Source organism: Rhagoletis pomonella, unplaced genomic scaffold (assembly GCF_013731165.1).
Source record: "Rhagoletis pomonella isolate Grant_MI unplaced genomic scaffold, Rhpom_1.0 Rhpom_scaffold_00007, whole genome shotgun sequence".
In the NCBI taxonomy this organism is placed as follows: Eukaryota; Metazoa; Arthropoda; class Insecta; order Diptera; family Tephritidae; genus Rhagoletis; species Rhagoletis pomonella.
In genome coordinates this window covers 23,355,945-23,366,528 of record NW_023458561.1, presented here as the reverse complement: position 1 = coordinate 23,366,528, position 10,584 = coordinate 23,355,945, and the positions used below count along the sequence as shown (strand labels likewise).

At 39.8% G+C, this 10,584-nt stretch overlaps 1 protein-coding gene across 4 annotated transcripts in view; it reads left to right on the top strand.

The window, feature by feature from the left end:
* LOC118742467 overlaps positions 1-6,917 on the top strand; it is a 56,021-nt gene extending 49,104 nt beyond the window's left edge. For all 4 annotated transcript variants that reach the window (XM_036474560.1, XM_036474561.1, XM_036474562.1 and 1 more), the window contains 3 exons: positions 3,031-4,662; positions 4,728-4,840; positions 5,081-6,917. In XM_036474560.1, the coding sequence (XP_036330453.1) occupies positions 3,031-4,662; positions 4,728-4,840; positions 5,081-5,293 (1,958 nt within the window). In that variant the 3' untranslated portion in view covers positions 5,294-6,917. The remainder of the gene's footprint in view (positions 1-3,030; positions 4,663-4,727; positions 4,841-5,080) is intronic.
* The last annotated feature ends 3,667 nt before the right edge of the window (positions 6,918-10,584 follow it).

Here is a 10,584-nt window from a genome sequence, read left to right as displayed (position 1 = left end):
TACGGGTTTTCCAAATATCTCGACTCCTGCGCCACCTGTCGGCAAAAAAAATTTTCGGATTTATTTCTTTTCATATACGTAATAAATGTTCTAAATACGAACTAAATCAGCCTAGCGGATTAAAACATCTTTTAAATTGTATTGTCCTCGAGTTCTGAGCTAAGTTTGAAGTTTCAAGTCTGTAGCTCATCGGGAAGTTTGTTAAATATTGACTGCAAAGTTCCAGGACATACATACATACATACATACATACATACATACAAGTGAAGTTAAATAAAAGCTTGTAAAAATACCGGCGGAAACGAACTTAATTACTATTTATATTTATTTTACGTTCCCACGATAGTCGGATAAATCTCCAAAAACCCTCCTGGGGAATTGGTATGCCGTTACAACAACTACAAAGGTAATGTTATGCAAATTTTTTTATATCCACCTTTGTCATTAAAATTTTGGCCATTTAATGCCCTGTAGAAATCCGGCTTTGTAGTCGATAATACCGCCGGTTCTACGTACCGGAATGATTTGGGGTTTTACCCGACCAAGGGTTGTTGTTTCGGCGACCTAACCCCCGTTTAGGTACATCTGCTCCGCACTCTTCTGTTCAGCGCTGGCATCGAGTCAAACCCTGGGCCAGAAATCTACACCCGAACGTGTGCCAGAGGTGTAATGCCTGTAACGGGTGTAGTCAGTCACCTTCAAGTTTGCTCAGGCCTCGGGCCTCACCGGCAATGGTTCACGTCATACGTGAGCAGCTCAACACAAACGTGACTGCACCATAACACAACACAATAGAGCGCACCATAGACCACACCATAGACATAACGGCACCACCACCCACACGCTGCCGCCAACAACTCTTGGCCTGCTCGGTGTGTCAGACCAGAATATTCCGTAACGTGACATCAATCAAGTGCAAAATCTGCCTCACGTACATAGGTTGGCATAAGTTCCGCAGGGTTGTCATTGTCGCTGCAGTTCGCTTCATCCCAGCCGGATGTATTTCGTACCCCCGTCCGAATTTTCCTAGCCGATGAGCGTGACAACCTACAGGCCGATCCCGAAAATCCCCTCATCAGGGATCTCAATACGGAGATTCGGCAAACTGTGAATGAACATAAGCGGAAGAAGTGGGAAGAGTACCTGAAGACTTGCATCTCCACCTCTGTTGTGAGCAAGCTTTGGTCAACCGTGAAGTCCAAGTCCAAACCGACGAAGAGTGAGACAGTGGAAATCTCTTTCGGCGAACACACTTCCTGGGACCCGGAGCGATGCGCGAAGACCACCAAAGGCATGGGATACGACGGTATATGCATGCAGGCTGGTCTATGGCTATCCTCATTCCAGACATATGGAAAGTGGGGAGGGTGGTCGCACTGCTCAAACCGGGGACACCGGCCAACATGGGAGAATCTTATCGTCCGATAACCCTCCATTCCCCGGTAGCGAATACACTTGACGCCTTGCTTCTCCCGCACTACACGAACCACCTGACCTCAGCTAGGCATTAGCATGGGTTCCGTAAAGTGCACAGCACAACAACAGCACTTAACGCCATAAACACCCAGATAACTCGTAGCAATTGTCAACAAAGTTCAGAGACGCAACAAGGTCCTCAAATCGCTAGTCAGCAGCACCTGGGGCAAAGACGAAGAAATGTTGCTGGCAACATACACTTCAATTGGCGACTTTGTGGTCCGCGGGGACTAGTAGGATGCAGTGGACGAAGCTTCAGACCGGCCAAACCCGACACTCCGGACAGCTACCGGATGCCTTCTGATGTCGCTGCAAGACTACCTACACAGTGAGGCTCAAATGCTCCCCGTCAGGGAGCATAACACAATGCTATGCAAGCAGTTCCTATTAGGGTGTCACCGACGTGGGCACCCGAACAACCACCTTCTTGTGGCGGAGCTCTCGCCAAGGCACGTCAGAAGACACCTATATGAACCTACGGACGAACACAACCACTGGACGTGGACGAGACAGAGCTTCGTCTGCCTCAGCAGGCTAGAACGACAATAACACAACTTCGCTCTGGCTACTGCAGCAGGTTAAACTCGTACCTGAGCAGATTAGATACAGATGTGCCAAACGGGTGTCCGGCATGCGGAGAGACACCCCACGACTCGGGACATCTTCTCGCATGTCAGCAAAACACCCCTCAGCAAACGCCTCTGTCCTTATGGACAAACCCTATGGAAGCTGCACAATTCCTGGGCCTCCCGTTAGTGAAGCTTAATGACAACGATTGAGAGACTAGCTGATCTAGGCGGGTTCGAGTAAGCGCTACAACAACAACAACAGGTGCCATTAAGTAAAGGAACCACTTCCCTCAATGAGGAATGATGAGACTAAGTTGTAATTGATAAGTGGGGAGACGTGGTGACGTAGTCTTCTCCCGCGGGGCGGGGTTTGGTTGAGTGCTGATTGATAAGACATTACGCCATACGACGAATAGACTATGTGAGGGACCAAGAGCTCCAAAGGTAATTATTAGTTTTGTTGCTCCGCAGAGCTCAGTGGAGCTAAGAAGCAGACCTTTAGGTGGCTTCATCTGTTCCATATGTTGAAGTGGAGTTCGTATGCAGCCTTTTCCGGCATATACATCAGAAGTAGGGTTCTGCTCTGGGGTGACCTGCATGCTAGCCGGAATGAGAAAGGTGCTGCCACTCCAAAGAGAGATCCAATTGGATTTCCTTTTTACATGGTTGGGCAGACCTTGGGTATGATTTCCGAACCCCTTGCATGTTTTTTTATTTAACTGAGCGTGAGTTTCTGATTCTATCGACATCGGAGTAGGCCACTTCAGAAGAATTAATTTCTTGATGACTTGTTTAATTATTTAGGCACCCTGACTTTTTTTCCGACTGCCGAGATACATATGTATATCTGTAGTAGTGGATTTTAAAATTAGGGCTATATTCATGAAAATACTTAAAATAAAAAAAGCTAGTTTAGATATGCATTTAGTAACTTTTCATATCAATCTCCGCATTATGGCTTAAGAAAATGTTGGTTAAATTTCAGCTTGGTGGTTGCTTGGCCAGGATGACCGCGCCTACTTCCTTCAACGCACTCAGTCATTAGTGCCGCTTTCACTACTCGCTGGTTGGCAGAGTGCGCTTTATGTCACGGGCAGCTCGCTGAAAGGCTACTTCCTGCAATTACCCGATAACGTGAAAACGTCATTCAATCAGTACTATACCAGCTATTTAGGTGCAGTAGGGAGTGGCGGAGGCGATGCACACCTGCATATCCACAACATCGAACAACGGCTGCAAAAGGCGCTTACTGCTGAGGAGTATGAGAATATATTAAACCATGTTAACAGTTATGTGCAACAGCTGATCGATTTGAAGTTGACGAAGCAGCAGAGCGAACAGTCGGCACGCGCAGAGCAGTTGAGCCCAGCGCAAATACAGTTGATTGTCCAGCTGATGCGGGAGAATTTGCAGCGAATAGCATTGGAAAAGCAGCAGGGCAAAACTCCTGTAAATCTGGGTGAGTTGAGTGAGGACGATGTACTGCGGTTAGCTGACCTGGTGAGTGCAAAGCTGGCAGCAAGCGGTTGGGCGCAGCGGCCGGTTCCACTGTCTAGTGAAAACTTGTCGGAAATAAAACGCCTAATTACTGAGCATTTGGAACTGCACGAGCACAATCATTATACGCTGCTGGTGGAGCGTATTGATTTGGATGCGTTGTTGTTGCGTATCTTAAGTGCGCCGCAGCTGGCTAAGTACGTGGATGCTCGTATCGCTGCGGCATTCGAGAGCAAACATTGGCAGGCTGGTGGGACAGAGAAGCTGCGCGAAGGATCGGGTTACAGTGAGCACTACACGGTGCAGCAGCGACTCATCGATGAACTCAACAACGAAATCGCTTTCATCAAGCTGGCGCTCTCCGACAAGTTGTCCGAGAATGAAGGGCTGCATCAGTCGATAAGTAAATTGAAAGTGGCGCAGGATGATTTGTTGAAGCGCATGCAGGAACATGAGCTCGCTACAGATAAGCGATTTAGTGGTTTGCTAGCTGAGATTGAAATCAAGCTCGCTGCGCTCAAGGATGATCACTTCAGGTTGCTCAATCAGCAGATCAAGCTGTCGCTGGTGGAGATACTTGGCTTCAAAGAGAGAACACCAGCAGGTGCCAATTTGGAGGATGTCGACTTGCAAAATTGGGTGCGTAACATGTTTGTGGCTAAAGATTATCTCGAGGAGCGCCTGATGGCGATCAATAAGGGCACCGACAACAAGATACGTGAAGAAATCGATCGTTCCGGCATGCTGCTGATGCGCGATATTAGCGAGCGTTTAAAGCGTGAAATACTGATTGCGGTCGAGGCGAAACATAATGAGAGTGCAACAGCATTGAAGGGTCAAATCAATACGGCTTTGTCCGAAGAGGAGGTCCAAAAGATTGTCAAATCGGTGCTGGCCATCTACGATGCCGACAAGACTGGATTGGTGGATTTTGCCCTGGAGTCTGCGGGCGGACAAATACTTTCGACGCGGTGTACTGAAAGCTTTCAGCCCAAGTCAGCGCAGATATCCATATTCGGCATACCGCTGTGGTATCCAACCAATACGCCACGCATAGCCATCTCGCCGCAGGTACAACCCGGTGAATGCTGGGCATTCCAAGGCTTTCCGGGATTTCTGGGTGAGTTGGAAGGTGGTAAACGCTTTGTTAATTACTCGTAACGTTCACATGTTTTGTATTTGCAGTTTTGAAGCTCAATTCAATGGTATATGTGACTGGATTCACTTTAGAACACATACCGCGTTCGCTTTCGCCAAACGGACGCATTGATTCTGCGCCTAGAAATTTTACAGTTTGGGTGAGTTTTTAAAAAGTTAACTATCGAAGTTGGTGAGTAAAATGCCAAGGGAAAACGAATAGGAAATGGAATATATGTAAAAACTAGGCTGAGGACCTTCTAACTTAGTCTTCAAACGTGTAATGAAAAAAAAATAACAGCCTTAGGTGCACTATTGACGTCAGTCTACCGGTTACCGATGATTACTTCTCAATTCTTTTATGATCTAATATATACATTCTTCTCTTTTTTCCATCCAAGGGTCTCGAACATGAAAAGGACTACGAGCCAGTGCTCTTCGGTGAGTATGAATACGTTGATAATGACGCCTCTTTGCAATACTTTCCAGTGAAAAACAAAGATATCAAACGGCCATATGAAATTGTGGAGCTGCGCATCGAGTCAAATCACGGACATGCGCAGTACACTTGCCTATATCGTTTCCGTGTGCATGGCAAGCCACCGGCAGCGTAATTCAACAGGCCACAAACAACACAAAGTGTTTATTTAGCTTTCTAATATGCATAAGTTTACAGTAATAAATAGTATACCGTCAAACTAATAATAATAAGAACTATGTACATACCTACAATTGCAAACTACTAAGTGTAAACTTTGTGCCTTAAAAGTATTCAGAAAAAACTAAATGAAAGAGCACAGTTGCAGAGTTTGAAATTGCAGGCCTTAGCTAACCTCAAACATCTACTAACATAAGTTACTAACAATTAACTGAATTTAGATGTAAAAAATTGTAAATAAAATGAATTGCTGCCACAGTGAAGAATATAAAATATAGTATAGTAAGTCCTATGTGTAGATAAGCGAAATGGTTTCCTACGTTACTTCATAACTTGAATTTATGTATACACAAAAAGAGGCAAAGTAGTTTAAGAGTTTTTTAAATACTTATTATATTTCGTTATTTAGCTGTAGTTTTAAGTTACACTATTAATTAATATAATTCAATACACTGAAGTGCATGTACATATTTATTTATTTAAAAATTTAGACATAAGACATTTTTAAGAGTCAATACCGCCATACAAACCGCAAACAAAACTAAATATTTACATATCCAAAACTTGTTAAAAACTTGTGTACATTAATTAGCACTAAGCTTGCCAATGATTACTAATTAAATTTACTTAAATATATGTTAGTACTTACGTACCAAAGGGCGTTGAAATTGTGTGTTAAAATCAGTTATTTGCGTCAGTCCTTATTTAGAACTTGAATGGTATTAACTTGGCTTTCAGGGGTTCTTTTCTACACACCTAAACATCGAACGTGTTAACAATAAATAAAAACGTTTATACATATATTTATATATTTATACAATATTCAGTAAGATATGTAAATACCAATTTTTATGTAATTGGTTATCTTCTAGCTACTATTATAGTTTGTCTTATAAATTATGCTGAGTTTCGAGCAGGTATTGGAATTACGAAAATTAACTGCAAATCAAACCTAAAATGGTGTATGTATTTAAATTTCAGAATTTTATAATTAGTTCATGTAAAAAATAAAATACGTTGCGAATAGAAAATTAGTGCCGTAATATTTTCCTAATAAATAAGAAATGAAATGAATAATGTAAAAAATTCCGTTGCGAAAGCGATGGGCACTCATGCAACATACCTGAAAAAGAACATAACCTTGGTCATTGGTCGTCGCATTTTTACCAACTTTAAACCTAATGTAAACAAATCACCCACCAGCAGTCTAATGGCTCGCCCAGTGATTTTTTTGTTGCAATAAGCAGGCTTTCGGGAAAACTCGCCTAGGGCAATATCAAAAACTCCGTGACATGGATTTTATGGACCAAACTCCTCTTATATCTCAATACTTTACAAGAATCGCTGATTTTTGTATTTAACAAGAAACACTTCTGCTACAACCTGTGGCAACTTGATAAAAGAAGCAAGTTCAATTTGATTTAAGCGATTTAGGTAATTGAAATATGTATCCCAATATGAGTGCCAGACGAAAGAGATTCGTCTTGTTACCATTCAGCAGGTCAAAGAAGTGTTCAATCCATAATTTAAACACGCTTTGGACTTCGATCACAATGTCGCCGTGTTTGCTCTTAGCGGTATTCGGTCTGGTCTTAAAACTTCCTCTAAGTCGCCCGACTTACGCCCAACAGGCGGTCTTCAAATCATAGTCCGTTGAACGTCTCTCGTGGTCGTCATCAAAACAAAGCGTTCTCCTAAGAAGCTGGATTTCTCTTTTCATTGAAAGCTTGTTTTAAATGGCGAATGCCACGCCTTGCTTGGCTTTAAATGCAAAAGAAGAGTACTTAGGGTGCACTGTAAAACTTTTGTTCAGAATAGCTGCAACCGTTGTTATCATCAGAATAACTCCACTTCTAATAAGCTTCTAGTGCATGCCTCTGATTTGAACTAATTTTAACAACTTGAAAGTTCATCTAATAACCATTTCACTGCATTTCAATACAAAATAGTATATAGATTTTTATGATTCTTTAAAATACATTTATCCTTAGTATCTTGCTCTCAAGTCAAAAAGGTCTCAAAAATATTTTAATATGTTTTTAATCTAAATTGCATATCAAACAAATATTACAAAAAAAGCAAATAACTTACTTTATATTTTGAAAGTAAGTAAGCTACAATTTTTGTATGAAGATTAATGGTCTTATTCATAAAAAATAAAATAAACAGCTTTATAAAAGTGACATTTTCATAAATATTTTCGATTCGTAAAGCAGTTAAAGTCTTTTGGCCTTATTCATAAAAAATAAAGTAGGTTTAAAGAGCTTTATAAAATGACGTTTTCATATGTTCTTCAGTTTATAAACCTTTTTTAAAGCTACTTTATTTTTTATGAATAAGGCCATTTATTTTTTATGAATTTAGCTGTAAATTTTTAAATGTTGTGTGTAAATTTATATTTATTTTTCTCTACATAACTTTTATGGGTACAATAGGTATTTCTTTATTTTAGAAATTTGTATAACGGTAAAAGTTAACAATTAACAATTTAAAATGAATATTAGTTTAAAAAATAATTAGATAAAATTTAATTGAACTTAAATATGTGTGTGTACAATTAGTTTAAAATATGATTAGTGTTTTCAATATGTTACTTAAAAACGTTGCAAGTAAATAAATAAAATAAAAACATAAAATCTGCAGTTTTCAACTGTTTATGTAGATACAAAGAAACAATTGCAAGTAAGTGATTGTCCATGATTTGGAAATCCATATCGTTCCCCTTATCCCAGAAGTATGAATCACACTATATACGGTAATAAACCTTTTCGCAGTTTTCACCAATTGGTCCCCGAGGAGTACTTTTGGGTTGTGTGCAGCGTTTTCGTTTTGCGTGCACGGCAACACTAACTGTGGGGAATTTCGCCTCATGATTAGAAAAAGTTCTTTTCGAGGATAAAATATATGTAATTATGTGTTATTTATGAACAAAATGTAAGATAACTATAATATCAATGCTTATTTAAGAATAATAATTATTTATATATATAATATATACATATATATATGTTTCTATAAAATGGAAAACTCAAATCGTAATTATAGCACTGAATGGAGTTTTCTTAAATGCAAGTTCAAAATTAAAAAAAATATCCAGTGTAAGATTACATTTTTATGAAAAACATGAATATCGTGTTATTTTGTGAATTTATGAAGTAAACTTCTAAATTTCAGAATATATTTAAGTTTTTATAAAAAAAAACAAGGTTTGTATAGTTATAGAGACTCCAATGCCTGCGAGTGCATTCGCCCAGGCAGTTCATTAAGCACATCCAAGTTTGAGCGACCATTACCCGGAGCTCCTCAAAAATAATTAACATCGAAATATAGAATGTCACAAATATGAATCATGAACACATCCATCAGTAATTGCTATGAATTGCTACCGTATAAATTCAGGACATGCATTTGCTTGGAGACTCCGTTAGTTATGGTGGTCATACGTGCTCGTGGTTGCTTCAACATGATGGGTCGATTTTAGTGAACCTCACATGTCACTGCCTCTGGCTACAAACTGGATATCTGAATTTTTGAAAATAAATAGCAATTATCTATTAAAATTATAAGAAAAGTGTTTGTTTACAAAATTACCTGTGCCGCTCTGCCATAGTGCGGTTGTTGCTCCCTTTCATACCACAGTAATTTTGTATACAATTCTGGATCAGCAAAATTCATGCTCCTCTTTATCAGCCCTGATCAGATTTTACCCCCGAGGAGTACTCAGAAAGGTTTATTCCTGTATATACTGTGGTATGGATGTGCAAATTTACCAATTTTTAGTTATTGGGTTGACCTGATTAACGTTTAGAAGTTCTATGTTATAACCAGGGTCGAAAGTTTTAAGCTTTTGCTTGGAATTGCTTATTTTGCTTATTTTGCTTATTTAGGGTTTCCAAGCTTAATTCAATTATTTCGTCTGTGTGAATAGTGAAGATGTGAAGGCTTTGGGGCTTTCGAGAGAACTATTATACGCAAGATCTACTGCTCTGTTTTCGTGGACGAAGGGTATTGGAGAAGATGAAATGACGAAGCGAACGTATGAGCTTTTTAACGACATGGACACAGTGAAGCGCATAAAAATACAGCGATTGTGCTGGCTTGAACATGTTGTACGTATGGAAGACGACGCTCCACGGGCGCCCAGGAACGCAATGGAAGGAACTGGCGCAAATTCGCATAGGAGAGAAGCAATTGGAGAAGCTTTTTGGTCTCGGCCCAAACCGATAAACGAAGAATAGTAGTGTCCAAGGAGTTTTGACATCTGATATCTTACAGCATGCTGTCTCACTTTGTCCTTACGAACTAATGGAATGAGAGTATATTTCTGTTGAAAACAAGGCCTTGTTGTTGTTGTTGGCTAGTGTTGGAATTTGCTTTCCCTCTTCCTCCTTGAGTGAAGAATAGCTGAAATTTCGCATTTGTGTAGCGAAAGCGAAAACAAAATATATGCTAGTTTTTGTTTTTGTACTACCTCTACCACCTTATATAAGTTCGCCTTGGTATGTACCAGACAACAGCATGAGTATACTCACTTCCCTCTAAACAGTATGAACTCATTGCTGTGAACTCTATAAGGTTAGTGAGAAACACCGTACAAACAGTGAGATTCATAGTTAGTTTTGACATCAATGTTTAGCTGCAGTGTACTCATTTGATTTCAAATATGGCATTGATATACTCTTTCCAAATCAAGTCAAGCGAGTGAAAAATGCTGTTATGAAAAACAAGTCGAGCAATCGAATGACACCATTGACTTCAAACAATTAGTAGAGAATACGACAATTTTGAAAAAAATGGATATTGATGAAGTATTTTTTTAAATACATATATTAGTTTTACTAAATTATTTAGTTATGCACCCGACGTACATTTATATAACTAGTCTACAAAAGAAATGCAATGTTACCTCAGAAGACATCGGCTTTATAAGGGACTTGGAAAAATATGTTGCTTTATTATTTAAAAACAGTTGCTGTTGAAAACTAACAGATTTGCACAATATTGTGCTTTTTTTATACCCGCCAGCAAAAGAGCTCAAGAACTTTACCGAATCTGAGCAAAGGTACACAAAAGGGAAAATGTTTACCAATTATGAGAACGTTAACTGAGAATTCTGACAGTACAACGGAACCACAAATTGCGGATACACCTTTGTAACCTTCAGACAACTTTGAGCTGTTTTCAGGTCTTCTTAAACAACCTACCTTTGTGAGCAGAACTGATAAAGCTACTGCAGAGCTGCGGCGA